Source organism: Xenopus tropicalis, chromosome 2 (genome assembly GCF_000004195.4).
Source record: "Xenopus tropicalis strain Nigerian chromosome 2, UCB_Xtro_10.0, whole genome shotgun sequence".
NCBI lineage: Eukaryota > Metazoa > Chordata > Amphibia > Anura > Pipidae > Xenopus > Xenopus tropicalis.
Genome location: NC_030678.2, coordinates 155,494,092 through 155,518,981, shown reverse-complemented (window position 1 = coordinate 155,518,981; position 24,890 = coordinate 155,494,092). Strand labels below are relative to the sequence as shown.

Sequence of the window (24,890 nt, the reverse complement as noted above, 5' to 3'; positions counted from 1 at the left end):
CCAAAGCAAAGCCCAACCCGTCAGGACCCCATTTATCTATCCATGTCATTTGCCTTTATTATATCCGAAGAAATATTATCTGTCTATTATTACAGCATAGGCCGCATAACCAGATAGACAATATAAGCAATGCAAGGTTGGTGGAGAGACTTAAATGAAGTTAAAATGCAGACGGGCAGTGGGTTGGACAGACGGAAATGCTTCATGTCGGGGAGGCGGAGCCAGTGTTCTCTCTTTCCGCCGGACCCGCCATCTTCCAGGTAGCCGCATGAGAGCTGGGCTCCGCTAGTCTGGCCGAAAAGAGCTTCATTGTGCTGTGCTGCTCTCTGTGTAACCCGACTGGCTGCCGGGATTGCCATGTATTATACCGTGGGGGGCGAGTGTGGGCTTTCACTGGCGATGGGGGTGCTGTGATTTGGGTGCTTGCTGGCCCGGGCCTCGTACTCCCATGGCAGCCCAGGAATTGCGTGTGTGCCAGGGATCCTTAGCGGGACAGGGCTTTGCTCTTGGTAATGGTATTAAAGCGGCGCAGTGAGGGGGTTTGGCCGAGGGGCGAATCGTAGGGCCGTGTAGCTAATTTGCCGGTATATGCGCTGCCAGCTATTGCGCCATGGGAACACTATATTTCCCTGATGGGGACTCGGCTCTCCCCCTGCCCGCAGCCCCTACTCACTCCCTGTGGGGCTTCTCCTGCAGCTCTAGCTGCCCCTTTCAGGCTTGGCCGGCTACACGCACAGTACGGATTGGCTTGGGGTATCTAACATCAGTGGGTGCAGGGGGGGGGGCACCCTGAGAGAACAGCTAAGGGAATAGAATCAGAGTGCTCTCTCAAACAAATTCTGCCTTCAGTTCATTGACCTGAATAACTTGCAGTATAGTGCCCTACATGTATGTACTAATAAAGGTGTGTGCAGAAAGGGATGTAGCGCAGTGATATATAGCTGCCCCATCACCATGTGTAACTAGTATCTGAGCTGTTGATTTGGTTACTAGCTTCAAAAGCTTTAGTCCCACTGGGTCTGTCCTGGCCAAGGCTTTCATGCTTGTGGGTTTGTTCTGCTGCCCTGAGTGTCTGGTTTAACCCGGCTAGACTCCATACAGTGTTTTTCCCTAAGTAGATTGTTTCCTCAGGAATCCTAGTCCTTCCCTGCTTTACCATATATATAGATTTGTGCCTGATAAATCTGTCAGTAGGTAAAGCTTCCAAATATTAGTGTTTGTGATGACTGCAAAGTCTGTCCTTCTAACAAATATTCAGAAGCAGCAGCCTATGCTTAAGCATTATCTGCAAGTTATGGACTGAGGAGCTAAATGGTTTAAAGGTTATATTTTCTTTGAAGGGGTGGTTCACCTTTAAGTTAACATTTATTATGTTATAGAAAGGCCAATTCTAAGCAACTTTTCACTTATTCATTATTTGTTTTTCATGGGTTTTTGAATTTGCCTACTAACTCTTTGCAGATTTCAAATGGGGGTCAAAAAAACTTGCTCTGTGAAGCTGCAGTTTAATTGTTAGTGTTTCTTTATTTTTTTAGTCCCTCTCCTATTCATAAATCATTTTAACTCAAACTACACCATGGTTGCTAAGGTAATTTGGGTCCAAATAGCTGCTGAAACTCCATGCTGCGGAACAAAAACTGAATTAACTAAACTACAAATAAAAAATGAAGACCAATTGCAAATTTTTTCACTCTCTACATGATACTAAAAGTTAATCCAACTTTTTTTTTACCTTTTTGCTCCCCTTATAGGAGTAGTCTTGTTTTTAGCAACTTTTTAATTAGGATTTCTGCCTCTTACAGCTGACCCCAGCAGCAAAAAACCTATTGGTCTGTGAGGCTGCAATTTTAATGTCACATATTGTGTATCCTTCGATTAAGATTCGTTCCTATTTAAATTCCAGCATCTCATTCAAACTACCTGGTTACAAGGGTAATTTGGGCCCTAGTAACCAAATAGCTGGCAACATTCCAAACAGGAGAGCTGCTAAACAAAAATCTAAATCATGTAAAAACCATAAATGAAGACCAATTGCAGGTTCTTAGAATATCACTTTTAATCATACCCAGTTAATTTAAAGGTGAACTACAACTTTAATACATTTATAGTATGTACTGACTGGGCCTTACTGATAAATCTGTCTTTGTTTCATAGTAATCTGCAAAGATGACCAACACAAGAGGAAAAAGGCGGGGAACCCGTTATATGTTCTCCAGACCCTTCCGCAAACATGGTAAGTACTTTATTACATGGGTGATGTCTGGTGTGTTCTGTGCAATAACCATGCTCCCTTTATATTTTCTCATTAACATTTCTTGCAGCTCTTGCTGTTCCCCACCCCAATGCGCTGTTTTCTAAAATCGTAACCCATAGTTTATTTTGGCTATAAACTTTGTTCTGTCAGGACCATAGGTCTGTCATTCAAAGATGCCACAAGCATGCTGTGAACTGATTTTTCTGTTTAAAAACTCAATTCGTACAGTTTTCTAATAGACATTAATAGTCAGAATTTATTCCTTTATAAGGCTGTCAGACAAGCGTCTGGCGTATATTTTCAGCAAGCGAAAAAGCACTTGCTGAAAATACCGCCATCCACCTCCTACCTGTGCCTGCACCGGAATGAATGAGATACATACATGTGCCTGCACCCGAGTATGTATATCTTTATTTATAAAGTGCTACTTATGTACGCAGCACTGTACAGTAGAATACATTAATACAAACAGGATTATTAAGATAATAATGGATAAATACTAAGTACAACATTAAATACAGATAGATACAAGATAAATACAGTTGCAATAAGTTAAGAGGCAAAGACACAAGAGGATGGAGGTCCCTGCCCCGTAGAGCTTACAATCTATATGTAATACGCATAAAAACGCAAGACTTTGCATTCTCTCGCGTTTTTTGTGTATATTTCGGCTACATGTGCCTGCACCGGAGCGTATTCCATACATTCTGGCGCGGGCACAGGTCGGAGGTGGATGGGTGGTATTTTTGGCAAGCACTTTTCCGCTTGCCGAAAATATACGCCAGACGCCTCGTCTGACATTAGCCTAAAAGCTCTCACCTGTAGTCTGGCAGTGCTTGGATTGGTGCTGCTGTACTGGAATTGTTCCACAGCAGGATACTTTATAACTAAGCGTCAACTCAGAAGGGCCTTTGGGATACTGCTTTGGCCTGTACTAGTCATCTTATTGCAGGTGATGCTGCAGTTGGTTATTAATCTGTATTTTTGCAATATTCCTTCTATATCCTATTTGAGTACCGTGTAATATCATTTTCCAGACATAGCTCTGCATAGTGAGGGTCTCCCAGATAGTGTTCTGTGCTATAAGTAGTTTCCTTTGATCCTTATGTGGAGGGTAACTTTTAATATAGTAAATCTGATAGAAAGGGGGTTGTCTGTCTTAATCTTTTTACATTTAAATATTACACTCCCAAGAAAGCGTTAATCAGGGAGAGTTTGCATATTGGATAAGGATTCCTTTTCCTTCTCCCTATTTTCCTTCATAAAAGTAGATCCTTAAAGCGATACTAACACCAGAAATTAAATATTTTTTACATCATAACATTCTTTGCATGCTATTTATAATGTTACCCTAAGTATTAGCCCAATACTTTTACTTATCTGTTCCCCCATTTTCCTCTGAGGGGGCTGCCATATTTGTGCAGCGGTAATCTATTTGCATTAGAAGCTGTAACTGACAGTCTGGGAAGGGACAGTCAGGTTGGCAAAACAGTCAGGTTTAGGAAGTTCAAGTAACAATTACTTACAAAAGCAGCCCTATCAGCGAACAATGATCAACGTGACCTATAGGGAACTTTTTATGTACATTCATATTTTGAAGAGTAGTTTTTGTCAGTATCACTAAGTGCAAACTAAATGCTTAATGGAGTGCAAGCACAAGGATTTATCTGTCATGATTTTTTGGGGGTACTTTTTATTTCTAAATTACACTGTTTACATAGCAAATAATTCACTCTAACCATTTAAAAAAACAAAAAACAATTTGGCAGCTCAGATTTATATATAGATGTGTATAAGCAGTATATTGTGACTTCTAAATAATGTGATCAAGGGGAGCCAGGGGCCTCAGTTGCAACATGGTTTGGCGATTGATATGGCAGAGATGGGAACATTGCCAGATGGCTTGAAAAAATGACATTCGTAGAGCATGACTTAAAGCACCTAGGGGCAACATTGTATATAGCTTTGTTATATATTATATGCTTATTATAAATGTGGGTTGTTTATTGTCTTACAGGCGTGGTACCTCTGTCAACGTACATGCGTATCTACAAGAAGGGTGATATTGTGGACATAAAGGTAAGAAAACCAATAGCAGTTTATACATTTTCTTCAGTGTGCTTTGCATAATACCATCTGAGACGCAGCTGAGGGTCAGTAGTATGTTGGATGTAGGATCTTGTACTTCAGCAGCTGAAGTCATCTTAAAGTTCATTGGTTCTTCTACTGAATTTTGCCAGTTGAGAGAGTGCTTTCCAAGTAAATACATAATCCACTTTTTTTTTTGGTCTAGGGTATGGGCACAATCCAAAAAGGTATGCCCCACAAATGTTACCACGGCAAGACTGGCAGAGTTTACAATGTTACACAGCACGCTGTGGGAATTATTGTGAACAAGCAGATCAAGTAAGTGCTACTGGGCTCTTAAACCCTGACTAGCAAGCCCTTTTCACTTTACCATTTGGATCTCTGTGTCTATAATGGTCATTCAAGAGGGCAACAGAAATATCCCCTTAAAACCCAGGCAAATGCTTAATATTTTGCTTGTGTCCTGTCAGAGGAAACAGTATTTTTGCCCTCACGCTGTGTGGTAAATGCAAGGTTCTGTAGAAGCGCTTCACAAATAGCATAATATTGGACTGGTTACCAGTATCCAGGTTCTAGCTTTTCATCTATTATATGGTTCAAGGGCCACTGCTGTGGGGTTTCCCATTGCATCCAGAGATGTTATGGCAGTGGTTCTAGCTATTTGCATTGCTGATTCTCACCAGAACTAAGTAGACCTTGTAGGCTGGATACCTTGCTTTATTCTCTCTAGTTCTAACAACGGCTAAGAGTGGCTGTCCAGGGGCTGATAAAAGTTGCCAACAGAATGGGTTGCCATCTTATTTGCCCTGTATGGGGCCCTCAGACAGGCCTGCTGACTAATATCTGGCCAAAAATCATCCAGATGTCAAGCAGGCAGGTTTAAAAATCCCATCAGGACCAGGAGTGCATTGACTCAATGTGGTCCTCACAGACACAGCCGGCATCTGAGCAGATCTTTGTATGGGCAACTCAACCTGACAGATTAGTGCGTGCATCTACTTGGCAAAGCTGCATAATTCTCAGTGTTCTGCCCATGATACCTTAGGCGCAGTGGATTACATAACCCAGCTCCCTCTTCTCTTGTCTCCAGTGTTATTTTCTCACTATCATTTCTCATACATCATTGTATGTCTGTAAAATGCTTCACAGTGAGTTCTTAGAATTTCAGGTCCACTGGACCTTAGCAATGAGGGGGTTAGAAGTCTCTCACCACTCCCACTATAATAAGGAACAGTGGGCTGCGGTCTGTGGACTCAGTTTATATTTATGGAGCTCATTATATTGGAATCATCCCCGGGAGAGCGATGCCAAATGATTCACTTCTGTTCTCACCATGTGGGATGGTGTTAGTAGTATAATCAGTCTCCTACACAGCTCAGTGAAGGTTTTTTTTTTATTTGTGAATTATATTTATGGATGGAGCAAACATTATATATTTGGCACAGTTGGATCACACCAAGTGACTTCATTTATAGAGCAATGTGACACTTTCCGGCAAAAGTAATGAAGTGATGTACAGCCATTGTCCAAGGTGTGATGGGTCTTGTTCTCAACATATTTTAGTTCTGCACTAAAATACCAACATCTGTTTAACTACAACTATATTTATTTAGGGGCCGGATCCTTGCCAAGAGAATCAACGTCCGCGTTGAGCACATTCGCCACTCTAAGAGCAGAGACAGCTTCCTGCAGCGCGTGAAGGAGAATGAGAGGAAGAAAAAGGAGGCCAAGGAGAAGGGAATATGGGTGGAGCTTAAACGCCAGGTGAGTGTGCAAATGTATTCACAGGCTGCATAGTGAATGTGATCATTGGTCCAGCAGCCAACTATTTCATTGTAAATTAAGCATTGTCCTATCATTCTTTTGACTTCAAGTCTGGACAGTATTTTCATGCCGCTCTTAGTTACTTCCCAATGCTCCATGATGATATTTCTCCTAACTATTTGCTCTCTGAGCAGATATGAGTCTACCATTTCACCGGTTCTGAGAGCATTTCCAAAGTTGCCGTTGACTTGTGATAAGTAAATGTTTACCAGAGTATATATCAAAGGGTTAATTGTTTTTATCTTCCTTGCAGCCTGCCCAGCCCAGAGAAGCTCATTTCGTTACGACTGGTGGTGTAGAGCCTCAGCTGCTTGAGCCTATCCCATACGAGTTCATGGCATAAATGCTATTAAAAATATTTCTTTTGGAAACTGACGATGGTCTGTTTTTGTTTCTCCCCCCCCCCCAGTATGTTTGTTTATTTATATTTGCTAGGTAGTTTTAATATTAGGATTCCCTTTGCTTCTATATAACCAGTGTTTTAAAGGGAAATTGTAACTAGTTTATACCAGAGGCAACCCACAGATTTCTTATGGTATCTTTATATTGACTTTCAAATGGGATTATAAGCAGACTCCTGAGGCAGGCCACCTAACATTATATATAGATGAAAAACAGGAACAAAACTGATGCCCCTGATTCTCCCAAACCTTACCAATTTTCTATAAATCTCCCATTATCTGCAACTTGGTCTGTGGTTTGGAACAGTTAAGGAAAATGATAGCAGTGAAAGCGCCTATGGTTTGCCGATCAGCGAGACAATGGCTGCTCCGGCAAGCATGTAGCTGCAAAGTGAGCCAGAAATACTGGCCCTGAAGGTTGGGGATATTACAGAAATGGTTGCATTCTGTTTAATGAGGCTGAGCCTAGTGTTAGTATAAAGGTGGCCAGTTCTTTTATTTGACCTTTCTGCCCAAGGGCTGAATGCAAGGATAGTGTACAAGCAGCCACATTCAGTATGATTGCCTTCCTGTTCTTAGATTTGTGTGGGCCAGCAGCCTGTGATGGAGCAGCAGGCTGATACCCTATCACTAGTGATGTGCGAGGCAACAAATAGTTTACCCATCCCATCTCTACCCATGGGTGTGGGTGTCCACCTATGAATAGACTCTACCAGAGCCAGAAGTGGGCCTCCGGTCATGGGCTGAGAGGGAGGCAGGAGAGCTTATATCAGCCCACAAACCGCTTCTGATGTGCAGATGTCGGCACAAACCAACCCAATCCACTGGTTTTCCTATGGGTTTTGGGCTGATGCATTGGCAGATGGACACACTTACAAACTAAGGGAATACCCATGAGAGAGATACTGGGTAGAACGTAAACATTGTATTGAAAATCTTGTCCTTTACCGATGTGCTTTGCCAGCTTCAAAAAGTCTAGATTGTATGCTCCTGTGGGACAGTGACTAAACAGCTCAGCTTAAAGTGATACTGACACAAAAAAATGACTTTTCAAAATAATAATGTGCATCAAAAGTTAGCTATAGGTCATGCTGACCATTTTTTGTTTAAACTTTTGCTTTTGCCAGTACCTTGAAGATTGATCCCGACTGTTTTACAGCCCGACTGCCACTTCTTTCCCTGTCTGTTATCTATCTCTTCACTGACATCACATGACATAGGCAGGACCTGCTTTTTTTTCCCCCTTACTTCTAGGCAGTCCGTGCATTACCTAAAAAAGTGACCTGTTTCTCCTCACATCTGAACTGTGAGTTTGCTGTCTATTAATCATGCTGTTAATTATCTGCTCGTGCCTGTGCGACCTGTGTTGTCTCCCCGCTCCCACATACTTTAATGCCGGACACAGCCCAGAACAATGTCCTGCACGCTGCTCTGAGAAACCACAGCCTTTAACTCTTTGCTGTAAGAGGTCAATTTTGCAACCTGCTGTACATATTTGACAGAAAAAAGTCTTGCTTTAAACACCAACCGACTTTGGCAGCACAAACATGGCGGCGCCCTCAGGCAGTTAAATAGGGGATAGTACAGGAAATATAAGTGTAATAGCCAAGTAGTTTTATACTGAAATAAGAAAGCTAATACAATAATATAGCAATGAGAGGTTTAAAAAGCATTGATTTTTGGTGTCAGTATCCCTTTAATAAAGCAATGGTCTGGCTGATGCTCCTTTAAGTGCAAAATATCAAAAAAGCCTTTAAATTGCAAATGCGAGACATTAAGCCTTTAGGGTGAAGACACGCAACCTACTAGTAGCAGCTACTTCTTGTGGGTGCTAAAAAAAATACAATGCTGTTTACTGATAATTGTCTCTACGTGTGTTTTAGGAGAGGCAATTCTCCATATAGTCTATGGCAGCGGATTTTCTGGCGTTCAGTAGCCATGATAAAGTAGTTGCTACTAGTAGCCCAGTGTGTCTTCACCCTTAAAGGAGAAGGAAAGGTAAAAACTACGTAAGCTTTATCAGAAAGGACTATGTAAATACAGCCATAAGCACTCAAATGCTGCACTGAGTCCTCTATCAAAAGAAACAGAATTTCTTGTGTCCTTTTTTGGGAACATGATGTGTGTATCTGACTTCCTCTCTCAGAAAAATCCTTCATTCCCGGGAGGTGAGAGTCTGCACAGCTTTGTAGCTAGAGCTGCAGCAGGAAGCTACTGAGACCAAGTTAAAATGGCAGCTGCAATTTTAAGGTATGGTAAAGCTATCTGCAGTATAAATAGTATTCTAGGTGGCACTAATATGGTGACTCTATTGGCAGTAAAATGCCTTTCTTTTACGTGCCATGCTGAATGTGTGATCGGATCTTTGCAAAGGGGAAGAAGCATTCCGGTGTGTCGGCAATGCCTTTAAATCATTTGCAGAAATGAACAAAACTGCACAAGCTTTCGGGGGTGACCCCTTCTTCAGGTGAATTGTGTGATCGGAGACTGTTGCTCTGAGAAGAGAAAGGTGCTTCTTTGTTCCCCCACCCCTAGGCAGCAAGGATATATGGGAGCAAGTGACTGCCCTTGAGGCCATAGGCAACAGCAGGTGTGGAAATACTGAGTCTGTGGGCTCTGCTTCCTCCAACCCGAGTCTTTGCATGGTGGTGATCCTTAATTTCTGATCACTTGCCCCCCCCTCCCCCGCGTTACTATTGGTCATATTGGGATTCAAACTGTGAAGACCTATGCAATCTATATTTGCAGTGTGTATCCTTATGATAAGTCAGAGATACAAAGCTATTTGGAGTATAAAGACATGACATTTTCATAAAACACCATTTTTAGTAAAGTTTTAGTTTAGAGTAGAAAGACATTTACCCAATTTGGATCAGTCACATTGTACTTTGCACTTTCTAAACATATAGGGTGTCCTTGGGAAATCCTACTATTGGGGGGGGGGGGGGGGGGGGGATTCAGGCATTTCACAGTGATTTGGGCATTTGCTAGTCACCCCATGTTGGTGATTGGCACATTTGGGAGACATGTCATTTCCTTATCACCTGTATTTTTGTGCATAAAATAAACTGATTCTTATGTATATTCCTAAATTATGAAAAAAAATATATGCTCTATATATTTAGAGCCCTATATTTTGTGACATGAGTGGAATTAACAGATTTAGAGGGTTAATCCGGCTTGCCTTTTGGTTATGGAGGTGTATGACCCATATAATAGGAAAAAGCAGCTCCATGCTGCCTGATAGGGAGACCCAGGAATAGAGAGGAGCCTGGGGTCCCATTATTTCCATTAATATGTGGGAACCTTCCCTGGGGAGAGGTAGGGGGGCTTTGGCACAGAACTGCCTCCTGTTGAAATAAGCTGTAGAGCTGTACTGGGCCTTATCATTTGTGCAATTTTGATCATCAGAAATCCACAGAGGGGGCCTAAATCTCCAGCTTGTACAGGGCCCCAGAGGAGGTGTTTTTCCTTAGGGATTTCCCAGCCTGACAGAAGTGAATGGGGAAAGGCTGCAGAGCCTGGGAGATCGCATTCCTTTACTCTCCCCAGCCAGCATCCTAAGGATATTCCCCCGCTCCCCCCCGCAAGTCTCTGGCCGCCTCCCCCGCTTCCTGGGGCTTCTCACAGGGTCACTGCGGAGCCCATTGTGCCGCTGCCCCCTCCCTCCTCCGTCCCTCGGTGAATCCCCGGCCGCATTGTGTCTCTCCCGGCTGCGCTGATGACAGAAGCTCCGCGTCACTGTGCGCACTCAGCTGTCACCCAGATCCGCCTCCGTTGCCTTTAGTAGATATAAGTTACATTCCGACACCCCTCCCTGCCATGTGTCCTTCCCTTACACTGCGCTTATAAGTCTCAGAGCTGAGCCGGCAGCGCACAGTGCAGCATCTGATAGCGCAACAACCGGGCGCAAAGTGCTGTATCGGGCGCTAACCCATTGGATGTTAACTTGGTGCAGCTGGGAAGACGCACAAGTTGCTTACAGTACACACAGGTTCCATAGCCAGGGCTAACTAAGCGGTCATTGCGCAGCGGGCTGGCATCACTCTGCCTCCCTGGAGCGCCTTCCGTTGCGCATTAGCGGATTCCCCCATCCAATTCCATGCGGCTGCCCAACATGTCCAGTAACTTTCTGCTTGCGCCCATCCCGGAGAGCGCCGATTACTTTACGGTCAGGGATATTAAAATGGCAGTGATGGGAACCAGCAGCGTTGGGAAAACAGGTAAGTGCCCCTGTCTGGACTTCTGCTACATAACAACTGTCCAATCGCTTTGTATGAGATACGCTTTTCTAGCTTGGTCTTCACAACCTCTGCCCAATGATTTCAACTACAGGACAGTTTGAAACTAGTGTAATTGCAAGTGATCTGCCTGACCTTTTCTGCACTTCTGTCTCTGGAAGCAATGTGGCAGAATCAGCATTGCCTGTTTCTCAACAAGTCTGTTGTTTTTTTACTACTTTGTGCCATGATGGGAAGAAACGGCAGACAAAGTGCCCCCTGTGCCTGTAGTGTGGGTCAGGACTTTACAGTGCCCTAAGCCTAAAGTGAGAATGACCCCCTGTAGGGCAGTGACTTGTAGACTCAGTGTGTCTCCCCTGCCTCTTGGGTGTGTATGTGGGTACATGGGTACAGGGGCAGCTGAATGGGCTCCATTAACCCATGTTCCTTTCACTGGAACTCACTAAAAGTTACTGCATCTTTCATTGGAACTCAAAAGTAAACACCCAAGTGTAAGAGCCATAATTAGGTTTCCAGCGTATTCTCTGGGAGTTAGAAATTGCTCAGGGGATTTAACTCTCCAGTTGCTTATGAATTAAAGCAAACAGCAGCTTGTTTAGTGACTGAGCAGTTCATGGGAAAAGGACATGTACAAGTCATTGCTCTAAAGGGGCATCATTCCCCATAGGCTTATGGCACTGGGGCAGTTTGCCTTCCCATTCTAGAACATGGCACAAAGTAGCAGAAACCAGCAGACCTGTTAAAACAAGCAAAGCTGATTCTGCTACATTGATTTGATAGACAGAACAAGCAGTGCAGAAATGGGCAAGGCACAGTGCTATAGGTACAGGGGTGATTTAAACCAATGGGGTTATTATAGGGCAGGACTGTCCAACTGGCAGCCCATGGGCCAGATATGGCCTTAAGGTATTTTTATTGCCCACAGTCTGCCTATGGGCTTTGTAGACTGCTGTGCATTAAATCATCAGTTTGATATCATTTTGTCCACAAACATGTAGTTTGCCAATAACTGGTCCACTACTTGGAAAGAGTCAGACAGTGCCGTTATAAGGGATAAAAATGTAAATGCCGAAAAAGATGGAAACATCTGAGGGGGTTGTCATTTGTCATTCTAAGGGCAGCTGAGCAGTCATGGGGAAAATGTAGCAAAACAGTATCAGAGGATGCTGGGAGTTGTAGTTTAACAGCATCTGGAGTGCTACAGCGGGTGGGGTCTATAAGATGCCGTAGAGAAATACAAACATAAATTTTCATTAAGGGAAATATTTTTTCTTCCAGCAATGATTGTGCGATTCCTGACCAAAAGGTTCATTGGAGATTATGAAGCCAATACAGGTAAGTGCTCAGCTTGTATCTGTTGTGTGACCCATTAGTGCTCATTGCAATTACCAACATAGAGATCCCAAAGTCAGGGCTTTTAGTATGGCAAAACCCAGCAGCTGTTCTTTAGGAAAGTCCCAAATTCTGTATTCAGCCAAGCAGGATTATCAGCACAATTAATCATCTTATAAAGACTATAAAAATATAGGAATATTGTATATCTGTTGGGAGGCCATTGCTTTGGCCTATATGTGTGCCACTAAGCTGCCAACCTGTTCAACAGTGGCCCAGTTGGCGGGCAATATTGGCTTGCGTATGGTCTTGATTCACTAATATTATAGCATAGGGGTGCTGTATCTGCCAACATTGCTCAGTGGGTCAGCACTGTACAAATAAAGCATAATAATAACAATGTACCTAATAAACTTGATTATATTTGAGGACCTTAGTTGCCCTTTAATCTTAAACCCATGCTAAAGCAATGGTAAGAATGTGAAATATGTGACAGAGCTGATTTATTTGTTTTTGGTTTTGCTGCTGCTAAAACACAGACTTTGGGATATTTATGCAGTCCAGATGGGAGGAACTGACCCGTTTCCATGGAGTGCGCTGGTGCAATGGGCGGTTTCATGGTTTCCAGATGGAGAATGGTTCTGTTTTATACTTGGGAACAGATTGAACAGATGTATTAGTGTCTGGGTGTCTGGCACTGGGGCAAGTAAAGGTGGCCATACACCTGCCAACACTCTGAGTAACTGACTGTCCCCCTGGCTCAATAGCCTTGTATTCATGTATATGGCCATCTTGCTGTTATTACCAACAGCCCTAACAATGGGAAATAAAGAAGAACTGCAGCCTCTCTCTTCTTCCTCATCTGCCCAAGCACCACGTAATCCATGATATTAACATTCATGTCCAACCATCAATAGGATTGTGGGATAATTTGTTAAAACAGGCCCCCACCTGGCACATAGGTCCTGATGGTTGGGTATTGCTAATGGGGCAAAATTGGGCAGCAGTGGCATTGGGCTGGTACAGAAGCCCAAAACATACGGTCTAATAGAGCTAGACTAATTCTGTGAAGCTTGTACTTCCCCAGACATTAAGTGTACTGGAGACACAGGGGGTATTAAACTATAAGAATTACCCAGAATTATAGTCTTTCTGATAAAGTGAGGGGTTTTGATAAGGTTTTGGTATGTTCCTGGTCTCAATATATTAATATGTAGCAGCCAAGGAATGACTGAGGGAACTTAATTTAGGACAGATTGTAGAGAATTGCAGTGAAAAGTATAATGTTGTGTAATGACTGATAGATGTTTATAGTTTATAAATCTGGGGTTCAGTTTCAGCATGTGGCATTGGAGGAGTCTGGGAAATGTAGTTCAGAAATTACTTAAGGGCCAAAGACGGCTCTATATGCAGCCAGACAGGGCACTGAGACTGCAATACAGTTTAGGAGTACATGTGCCTTTATGTTTGATCCCTGGTGCTAACGTAAATAAGAGCAATGTGGATGCCAGCCTTATAATATGTATATTTCATTTGCACAGGGAATCTTTACTCCAGGCTTGTGGTCATGGATGGGGAACAGACTTCTTTGCAAATCCAAGACACCCCTGGATGCATTAAGGTACATGCCATGTTACATTTATCTTTGCTTCTCCCATATCTTCCAAGTGCTCAGGCATACAGCAAACCATAATGCTACTTAGTGCCATTGTGTCCAAACAACACATCCACCCAATTTGCAGGAAAAAAACACACTCAGTATAGATTCTCATTTTCAATGTCTTTCAATGAAGCTTCTAGTAAATGTAATTACAGCAGAAAGCAGTGTCAGTATCTGTAGCAGAAGCCAACTGATTAGCAGACCTGGAGGAAAACAGACTTCTGCTACATTGTCTCAAGAGTTACAACTGGCAATGCAGAAAGGAATGGACTAGTAGTGCTTTCAGTTGTAATTTCATTTACAAATAACCTTAAAACCATTGCAAACTGGAATGGATGTACATAGAATGTTGCTTAGAATTACATTTTCTTTTATTGCACAAACAAATCAAGGGAAACTATACCCCTAGAATGAATACTTAACCAACAGATAGTTTATGTCATATTAAGTAGCCTTGTAAAACATCATACCAAACTGGAATATATATATATCAATAAATATTGCCCTATTACACCTTTCCCTTGAGCCGCCATTTAGTGATGGGCTGTGTGCTCCCTCAGAGATCAGCTGACAGGAAGTAATGCAGCTCTGACTGTAACAGGAAGTAGTGTGGGAGTAAAAGGCACAGTTTCCTTGTATTTTGCCACTAGCAAAAATGCTTCAGACCCTTTCTTGCAATGATCCATTATCACAAGGGGATGTTAACCAAAAATACAATTTTGTTGAAAGAAAGTTTGTAGTTCCAAGGAACTCTCCTACCGAAAGCAGTACTTTTAAATGTGACTAACAGTTTCCCATGTGGTTTCTGTGCAGGTGGAGGAAGAAGTGTCCCCAGAGGTTCTGAGATACGTCCAGTGGGCCGAAGGCTTCCTTCTTGTCTATTCAGTCACAGACTGCAGGAGCTATCAGTGTATCCGGCCTCTCTACCAGCACATCCGCAAGGTTCATTCAGACTCTAAGGTGCCGGTCATTGTAGTGGCCAATAAAGGGGATCTGCTGCACGTGCGGGAGGTGTCACATGACGCAGGCATACAGCTGGCCAATGAACTGGGCTGCTCCTTTGTGGAAATCTCAACCAGTGAGAGCTGCCAGGATGTGTGCGACGTGTTCCAGCACCTGTGCAAGGAAATCACCAAGCTGCAGAGCGCCAATCCCGCCGAAAAGAGGAGAGGCTCCATCATTCCCCGACCAAAATCCCCCAACATGCAGGATTTAAAGAGACGCTTCAAGCAGGCCTTGTCTCCAAAAGTGAAAGCCTCCTCAACAGTAGCATAGGGGCTTTCACTCAACAGGACTCAGTCTTTTTTTTTTTTAATTTTTATTAAGATTTTCTTTATTTTTATACTGAAATGAGCAAAATTTACACAAAAAAAAAACATTATTGTTTAGTTTATATTTTATTTATAAATATATATTTTGTAATGTATTTTATGGATACACTGCCAGCCATCAAACCTTCCACCCCAATGTGTTCGAGCCTTAATAATAAATAATATTCTATTCTGCATAGTTATATTGTCTGCTTTTTTCTATAAGTGGAAACAAGGTGCCAGATAAACTAAAATGGAGCAGAATTAACTGAACAAAATCTTTAAATACCTGCCACTTCAGTAGTTTAAAGGTTAATAATAAGTCTGCAGCATCCCTTTAATCACTTAGGATTCCTTCTCCTACTCTAACCCTCTAGCCCCCCTCCCTCAGGAATTTACTTTGGCTGCTGGCTACTGAGCATGCTCAGTTCTTCTCAGGTTACCAAACACAGGCTACATTCTAGCTGGCAATGAAGAGATAGCATTGCTGGTTCTCCTGGAAACTCTGCTGTAGCTGTCTGCTCCTATTTGTCTCTTCTAACCTCCTCTCCTGCGCTCAGCTTAACCATTACAGTGCTAGTCAAAGCAGAACGTATCAAAGTAGTTTCTTTAAAGCTCACAGGTACTGTTTACAGATGTAAATGTCATTGAAGAGGTGTGAGAGGGAAAATGGCCACCAGGTTAAAGCTGCTATTTGTTTTAGGAAAATGTGATGTTGCTGGCAAACGGAGGGGATATATGCTTTCAATAAGGTCCACCTAGACTCCCCCACCCACTTCCAGTCTGTGCTTATTTGGAGGTGATGGACCTTCATGTTTTTTGGTTTCCATGTGGCTAAACCATAAATATTAATAGGGTAATGTATTCAAAGTTTCCAAGCGTACACCAGGTCCAGTAACCCATAGCAACCAATCAGCAGATAGCATTTAACTGGTCACCTACCTGAAAACAAACATCTTATTGGTTGCTCTCGGTTACTAGACCTAGTGCAAATTTTCCCTTTCATTACATTACTCATTCTATATAAGGGAGACATCTGTAGCATTTCTATTGGAGATGAGGCTAAGTGCATCTCTACTATTCAGACTTTAGAATAAATGTATTGTGGGGTTATTTCATAAAAGGCCCAGAAGCAGTAACCCATAGCCACCAATCAGCAAGTAGAATTTACTGCTAACCTGTTTAAAAGCAAACATTTTATTGGTTGCTATGGGTTACTGCTACTAGGCAACTTTCGTTACATATGAAGGAAAGGGCTTAAAAGTAATAGCATTGCTTTCTCTAAATACAATTATACATAATGTTCCCTTAGTTTCTATTTATTAAATATTCAGATTTAATATTGGATATTTACTGTTACTTTGTTGTTACTGGTCCTTTAAATGGCCCTAGTAATGCACAGTAACATCTAGGCAGCATTTTCCCACACACCAACAGATGTTTGCTTTCACTATGCAAACAGTAGTCAAGAAATGGTCAAGAGAAGTCAATGGGTTGTTTAGAAATGCTAGACATGGAAAACACTGCCCCTGTTTTGACATTAGCCTTTGACAGTAACACATCAGCCAATCAGATGTAAGTTAGAGTGGCTAGCAGCCTATGAGAAGGCATGTGAAGCTTAACATAGAAACCTTACAAAAGGCATTTTCATTTGGCGTCAACTTGTATTCTACATTTAAAAGCATCTAAATGTAACATGCCTTTGCCCTGCACTGGTAAAAACAAAATGGATTGCTTCAGAAATCCTACAATAGTTCATGTAAAAAGCTGCTGTGTGGGGCCATTTTAAGGCTTTGGTGAGCCCTGGGCAAAGATCCGAATGTTGGGGCCCACACCCAGCACAGGCAACTGATGCTCCCAAAACTTGCAGTTATACACGCACACCCCTAACCTAAAATAACACAATGAAAAGGACACACAGACATCAAAAGCCTGGTTTGAAAGAATCTATAAATGAAAACTGGAAAACGCTCCCAGAGGCAACACTGTTATTAATAACACTGTTATTGGAAACAAGACCAGCGCAGGGAGGCATTAGGAAAAAATATGTTTATATTATTTAGCCCACATTCCCAGAGACCCAGAGTTTATCATTTTCCACATTCACCTTGCCATTAAAGAAGACAAATGAAAAATTAGGCCCAATATGATATCATTCCCCAAACCTACTGACTTACTCAATGCTTGCTGGGTCTGGGTCATGGGGTGACCCTCAGTGAGTATCTCCTGTCAAGATCTGATATTTTAAGCTGACAGTAGTGTATTTTGGGTGTATTTGAGAGAATGAAAGAGAGTATATATCCCATTAATTGAACATAAACCATGTAAGTCTGCCTCCACTCGCAGGGAACATTTCCCTACCCTTTAGGCTCAGACAATACTTCAAGCCCTCCCTTACCTAGTCCTACTGCTTTTCATAGTGGGTAGTGCAAGAATTCTGTGGAAATCAGAGGTACCTTAAGTCCCAGAATCCATCACTTCACAATGGCTGGAATAGCACTCTAAAGGTCTAAAGGCGGCCACACAGATGGTCGCACGAAAGATTGTCAGATCCGCCACTAACCTTCAGCGCTGAAACAGGCAGATAAGGAGGTAGAAACAATAGGATTTCTACCTCCTTCTGCCGATTCAGCCCTGACGGCAGATTTTGGTCAGGCGCCTTCTATGGCACCTGACCATAGAAGGCACCGATCGGTGAGTCGACCGATATCAGCAGGTTCCTGCGATACCGGTCGACTCGCCGACTTGCCATACACGCACCGAATATCGTACGAAATGAGGTTTCGTACTATATTATCAGTGCATGTATGGCCAGCTTAAGTGGGCTGAGAAATGGTTCCTCAGAGTGCCATGGTTTCCTTTCAATCTGTGAAATCAGGTATGTCTATGTAAAAACAAATTTGGAAGTTCAGACAGTGTATACACTTACCTACATAAACCCAACTGAAAGATGTCAAAAGGGGTGTATTTTGACCTTTAAGTTGTGAAGAGTGTCATTCATTAATGACCAAAAAGGCAATGACTGCAAGATCATAACAAGCTAGGGGAAGCCCTCTAAACCTACAGAAGAATGTGTAAACCATATAAGAAGGTGTCCCCCCCTGAATACTTTACTTGTGAGCTGCATCAACAGACAAATGTGCCAGAGTCTCTCCATTGTGCAATTAGCAGTGACGCACACCCCGATATCCCCGTGGCCAAATCCCCACTACTTAGAAGTGTTTAGTTGGACTAGATCTGCCGGAATGTTAATTTGTTAAATGAATCCAATCCACAGCTTAACCCCCTATTTGTTATTGTACATTCCTGTGATTTCATAAAAACAAACGGAATGTGTTTCCCAGCAATAACACAATCCAGCTGCCAGGCTGGCTCCCCCCCAATGCTTTAAACGTACGGTTTCCTGCAGCCAGACACAATGCAGACATAGGAGGGCCCCCGAATCCCGTCTGCATATTCTCTGGCCAACTTCAGCTCATAAGACAGGATTAAAGTTTTATATTCTTAACCTCTTAACCTCTTCCCTTACATCTACAGGGCTTGCAGACTACATTATTTTATATTTAATGTTGGATACAGTTGCTGTTTGTTTGTTTATTTGTGGGGAATTGTTAGTTCTGGTAATTATATCATGTTAGTTTCAGAATAATTCTTATTATGGTAAGGCAAATAAATACAGTGTTGTTTTGTTTTTTTTGTTGACGTGATTCATCCCCCACACGCGCGCCCCTGAGCCCTTGCTTGGTAACCCACTTCCCTCCCACAAAGCTCATTCTCACTCTTTTAAAATTGTACCCCTTATTACTTGCCCCCCAGAAAGTGCCTCTGCTGCCTATCCCTGGGTCTTGCTCTGCATGGGGAGGCACATGCCACAGATGCAATTAGAGGGGAAGCAACTGGCAGAAGAGGGTCCCTAACTTCATTTGGGTCCCCTGAGAAAAAGATTAAAGGGGAACTCTGGCTTCTGAACCAAAATTTGTTAAGAGCCCCACACAACACATAAACTGCTAATAAACTTATCACTATAATCTGATCCTTCAAAAAGTATGAATACCATTTTATATGCTGAAATCCAGCAGCAAAACAGTTTTTCTTTTTTTGCACCATTTGAAATCCTGGCAGGGGAGGAGGGACTAAAACATTGATGTTACAAATTGTAACAACTTTTCCACAGCTTACAGACAGCATGCAGTAACTACATAACCCACAATGGATTGCAACTGTTCCAAACCTTATTATTACATTAAAATCATGAAAAGGCTGCAGATTTTTTAATTGATGTATATTGCAAAGTTGCTTGAAATGATCTTTACTTTTTCAAAAAGCTGTGTTTGGGTGGAGTTTTCTATTAAGAACCCCATATTTATTAACCAACTTGCCGCAGTGAGAAATTGAGCCCAGCTCTCTCAGTGACAGATAGCAGTTACCCCTCCTGCCATGTGGCATAAGCCATAGAGATAAAATGTAAACCATAAAGCATGACAAGGTTGTTGATTTGGTAAACATAGGAAAGATATATTTTAAATGTTTTTTCTTTTTGTAGGGACCCATAGGGTTAAGCTCCCTATGGCTTTATCCCCTACATCTTCACACCTCTATTGTGATTGGGTAAGAGCCCCTGTACTTGAGTTACAGTTCTAACACTATTCCCTATAGGTTTAGTCAGGTTGACCACTCCCCTTGCAGACTGATATAGTGTCTAGCAAGGAGGAGTGGCTTCCTCTTTGGCTGCTTGTCTGCTATCCAAGCACAGCTCCCTCTGAGCCTGGGTGCTGCAACAGGCCCCAGTAAGCTACCTCAGTCCAAAGAACACTTTACTAACTGGATAAGTCGGGGACAGGGCCCCGTGAACGAGGACAAGTAAGCACAGCAGAATATCTAATAGCACCCTCTAGGAGAGTGAGCATAGTCAGATCTAGCTAGAACGAGCAGCTGTAGCTCCAACATAGGAGACATTAAGCGTTTAGCCTACCCCAGGCTCTGTATGCCTTGCTGTAGGGACCACAGTTAAGACACAGGTATCAGGATAGTATTAACCCCTGAACCACCGTTGGCTGTAGGGATCCGGTCCAGTAAAGGGCATCCATCTTGGGACTCCTTGCTATTACTCTACCTATCTCCACTGTGTGCTGCATTGCCTCTGCATCACAACTGCTATTAACCACTGTGACATTCTATATCAACTGCTTGTGAGTATATGATCACCCTGATCTCATCATCTGTGTCTTGGACCAATAAATCTGTATCATAGTTCACCATAAGAATTCTCTGGCATCCATTTATACCATCTGCACCACACAACCTCAGCAAGTTGTAGTTCAACTACACCCTCAGCTCCATAGTACTTCTCCAACTTAGCGGAGGCCCATGCCTAAGAATTAAGGGTCGCATGTAACACATGCTCTACACTACGCTACTTACCTGGATTTGCCTAATCTAAGTCAAAATAGGGTTACATTTTAATGAAAAAAGTGTATAAAAAATTGTAAATAAAACTAGAGTTAGGAAAATGTTTATGATTAGAAATTCAGTGGAAACTTCTGCAATGTTCTCAGAAAACCCACATATTTACACTGTGGGTACCAGTCAAGTCTATAGGAGCAGGCATCTCTTCCTCACTCCTAGTAAGTTATAGAAATTCAGTGTTGGTAATGAAGAGCTTCCCAGCCCCAGTGTACAGAGATGGGCCAGGTATGGGTTTGGCTCATGACATTCCTAGTGTTGATATGTTATATGGAGCTTGAAACCATCATGCCACATCATTAGGATCACATTAAACTGGGTTTGTTTTAGAAAAGTACAGTGCCAGGCCAGGGCCCTAGGCAACCCGGGCTGGCCACCCTGACCCCCTCATCCCCCTTGAAAGAGTCAAGTGCCTAGTGCCCCCCCCATATTGTGCCCTAGGCATGTGCCTCTTCTGCCCACCCCTACTTTCTCATTCATATTCCAAATTGTGAAAAACATTTTGAGAGTTCTGTGGAATCCACTGGTTCTGTTCACCTTCTCCCAATAAAGTATGTCTTCTCCAACCAGGAGTCTCTCTTCAACATGACTTCTGTGGCTGGACTGGCTGGAAGAAGCCATCAAAAGTGATGGAAGCTTGTGAGTTGCAAGTTAAAACTAGCCAATGGCTGCTGTTACTGTGAATGAAGCAGAAAAAAAGAGCTAAAATAGGGAGTTACCTGCAATCTGTCCATCTCCATCATTTTCTGCTTTTTGTGTTGGTGTGGGATTGCTGCATGTAAGTCCACTGATGAACGGTGGGTGTATATAAGTGCTGCAATGATTATGAACACTGGTATGGGATTAACACATCCTGATTCAGTCAATTTGCTCAGCAGCAAAGCAGCCAAATTAAAGGTGATACTGTCATGTGACAGCAGTACCTTCCTTGCCTCTACCTTACATATCATTCATGGCACAGAAGGAACACCAGAGGAGTACCGGTAGGTAACTTAAAGAGATACTGACACCAAAAATTAAACCATTTTTACATCTTACATTTTATCCCTAGCAATATGGTGCCCTATAGACACTCCCTCTTGCAAATAAAGTACAGGAAAAATGGTGTTTCCCCAAGATACACACAGTCAGAGAAATTAAGGTTCCACAATAGGTAATGTCAGGTCTTGTATGGGGATATTGATGGGGGAGTGTAATAAAAGGTGCAAAGTTCAGGAATAGTAACCCATAGCACCCAATCAGATGTATGCTTTCACATGGGTGACCAGTTAATGGTTTGCGGTGCAGGTATATAACCAGAGTTGTCACTGGTGGACTTTTAAATCCTCATTTATTTGCTTATTATTGGGAATGCCTAAATGTAAAGTGTCTAGGAAAACATACAATAGGATTTCAGATATATCAAGTCATGAAATTACATGAACATTTTTTATAAAATATGAATGCCACACAAAAAGGGCTTCCTAGTAATTAGTATGCTGCGCCCCCATGGTCCTATAGGAGCTCACTTATTCATACAGATATACAGTGGAGGAAATAATTATTTGACCCCTCACTGATTTTGTAAGTTTGTCCAATGACAAAGAAATGAAAAGTCTCAGAACAGTATCATTTCAATGGTAGGTTTATTTTAACAGTGGCAGATAGCACATCAAAAGGAAAATCGAAAAAATAACTCTAAATAAAAGATAGCAACTGATTTGCATTTCATTGAGTGAAATAAGTTTTTGAACCCCTACCAACCATTAAGAGTTCTGGCTCCCACAGAGTGGTTAGACACTTCTACTCAATTAGTCAACCTCATTAAGGACACCTGTCTTAACTAGTCACCTGTATAAAAGACACCTGTCCACAGAATCAATCAATCAAGCAGACTCCAAACTCTCCAACATGGGAAAGACCAAAGAGCTGTCCAAGGATGTCAGAGACAAAATTGTAGACCTGCACAAGGCTGGAATGGGCTACAAAACCATTAGCAAGAAGCTGGGAGAGAAGGTGACAACTGTTGGTGCGATTGTTCGAAAATGGAAGGAGCACAAAATGACCATCAATCGACCTCGCTCTGGGGCTCCACGCAAGATCTCACCTCGTGGGGTGTCAATGATTCTGAGAAAGGTGAAAAAGCGTCCTAGAACTACACGGGAGGAGTTAGTTAATGACCTCAAATTAGCAGGGACCACAGTCACCAAGAAAACCATTGAAAACACATTACACCGCAATGGATTAAAATCCTGCAGGGCTCGCAAGGTCCCCCTGATCAAGAAGGCACATGTGCAGGCCCGTCTGAAGTTTGTCAATGAACACCTGAATGATTCTGTGAGTGACTGGGAGAAGGTGCTGTGGTCTGATGAGACCAAAATAGAGCTCTTTGGCATTAACTCAACTCGCTGTGTTTGGAGGAAGAAAAATGCTGCCTATGACCCCCAAAACACCGTCCCCACCGTCAAGCATGGGGGTGGAAACATTTTGCTTTGGGGGTGTTTTTCTGCTAAGGGCACAGGACAACTTATTCGCATTAACGGGAAAATGGACGGAGCCATGTATCGTGAAATCCTGAACGACAACCTCCTTCCCTCTGCCAGGAAACTGAAAATGGGTCGTGGATGGGTGTTCCAGCACGACAATGACCCAAAACATACAGCAAAGGCAACAAAGGAGTGGCTCAAGAAGAAGCACATTAAGGTCATGGAGTGGCCTAGTCAGTCTCCGGACCTTAATCCAATAGAAAACCTATGGAGGGAGCTCAAGCTCAGAGTTGCACAGAGACAGCCTCGAAACCTTAGGGATTTAGAGATGATCTGCAAAGAGGAGTGGGACCAACATTCCTCCTAAAATGTGCGCAAACTTGGTCATCAATTACAAGAAACGTTTGACCTCTGTGCTTGCAAACAAGGGTTTTTCCACTAAGTATTAAGTCTTTTTTGTTAGAGGGTTCAAAAACTTATTTCACTCAATGAAATGCAAATCAGTTGCTATCTTTTATTTAAAGTTATTTTTTCGATTTTCCTTTTGATGTGCTATCTGCCACTGTTAAAATAAACCTACCATTGAAATGATACTGTTCTGAGACTTTTCATTTCTTTGTCATTGGACAAACTTACAAAATCAGTGAGGGGTCAAATAATTATTTCCTCCACTGTATGAACTTGAGCATTTGTAGACTCTCTAAAGTCACGTGGGCACTGGCCAAAGCACAGACTGTGACCCTTGTAACGGCACTCAGATTGCAGCCAGCATTTGGTGTGGAACCTCCAGGGAACCACGTTGAGTTAAATGGAGAAAACAGCATCTATTCCAAATCTGTCAGCAGTAAATGAGAATCAGACTCTACTGTGTATCCTAGCATTCTCAGTGTTTTGCTAATGTTGTTAATCATGGAAAATGATGTGGCTTGGACTTATTGCAAAAGAGCATCTGGACCTGAGGGGGAGGAGGGGCTGAACAAACATTTGCACATCTTCTAGATATCTATATATGTTCCAGAGAGTCTGTTTTTAGATGCAGTCACAAATAGGATTTTGTTAGCTAATTTCGTTGCCACTTGCATGAACTTTCATGATAACATGTTATAGTTGTGCCCGACAGCGGCCAGCTGGGGCCTGGAGTCAGTTCTCCTTATCTTGGAGAGTTCTCCTCCTGGGCTGATAGCTCCTGTTGCCTTATGGCAGTGATCCCCAACCAGTGGCTCATGAGCATCATGTTGCTCACCAACTCCTTTCATGTTGCTCCCAGTGGCCTCAAAGTAGGTGCCATTTGACACTGCATTACAGTTGGGTAAAGGCAAGTGACTTGACACCAGACACCATAAGAGCATTTTAAACAAGTTTTTTTGTGTCTGAAAAGCCGGTGACACTCTAGCATAACATGGCAATAGATGGCTAAATTAGTGAATCTTTACTCTCGCCTACCTATTGGTGGGCAAGCTTGGCTGATCTGATTGGATTAGAGAGGGCATCTTGCAGACCATTTGGAAAAGGCCCATATCAATGGCCTGATGGGGTGCTTGCCCAACTGTATTTTCCAGTTAGAATGATTAATATATGACATAAACCTGATCATGGGCCAGGTAATTTCTCTCAGCCCCATACACATGCCAAAAATGTGCTGAAAAGTGGCCAACATTAGAGCAGTGTATGAGCAGCTTAACCTCAGTATAAACAGGTAACCCTAACAAATAATCCATTAGTTGGATTTAGGTCACAGCAGATAAATGTGATCACAGCTGTCACTTGGGCAGAAAAATGGCACTATGGTTTTGTTTCAGAGGCTGTGGGCACCATTACAATGCCTGGATAGGGGCCCCTTGTAGATATTTCT

At 42.6% G+C, this 24,890-nt stretch overlaps 2 protein-coding genes and 1 non-coding gene across 3 annotated transcripts; all 3 read left to right on the top strand.

Moving 5' to 3' along the window:
• The first annotated feature begins 247 nt into the window (after window positions 1–247).
• rpl21 (ribosomal protein L21) lies at window positions 248–6,541 on the top strand. The gene is made up of 6 exons (NM_001005026.1): window positions 248–260; window positions 2,155–2,233; window positions 4,272–4,333; window positions 4,548–4,660; window positions 5,956–6,106; window positions 6,420–6,541. The coding sequence occupies exons 2-6, from the start codon at window positions 2,167–2,169 to the stop codon at window positions 6,507–6,509; spliced, it is 483 nt and encodes a 160-aa protein (NP_001005026.1). The 5' UTR covers window positions 248–260; window positions 2,155–2,166; the 3' UTR covers window positions 6,510–6,541.
• On the top strand, window positions 4,694–4,823 carry LOC116409393. Its single transcript, XR_004221834.1, has one exon. It is a non-coding gene; the product is annotated as a small nucleolar RNA SNORA27 (small nucleolar RNA).
• A 3,026-nt stretch (window positions 6,542–9,567) lies between the features above and the next one.
• Window positions 9,568–15,307, top strand: rasl11a (RAS like family 11 member A). Its single transcript, XM_002941535.4, has 4 exons — window positions 9,568–10,790; window positions 12,087–12,143; window positions 13,682–13,761; window positions 14,614–15,307. Exons 1-4 carry the CDS (start codon window positions 10,670–10,672, stop codon window positions 15,073–15,075), a joined length of 720 nt encoding a protein of 239 aa, XP_002941581.1. The 5' UTR covers window positions 9,568–10,669; the 3' UTR covers window positions 15,076–15,307.
• The last annotated feature ends 9,583 nt before the right edge of the window (window positions 15,308–24,890 follow it).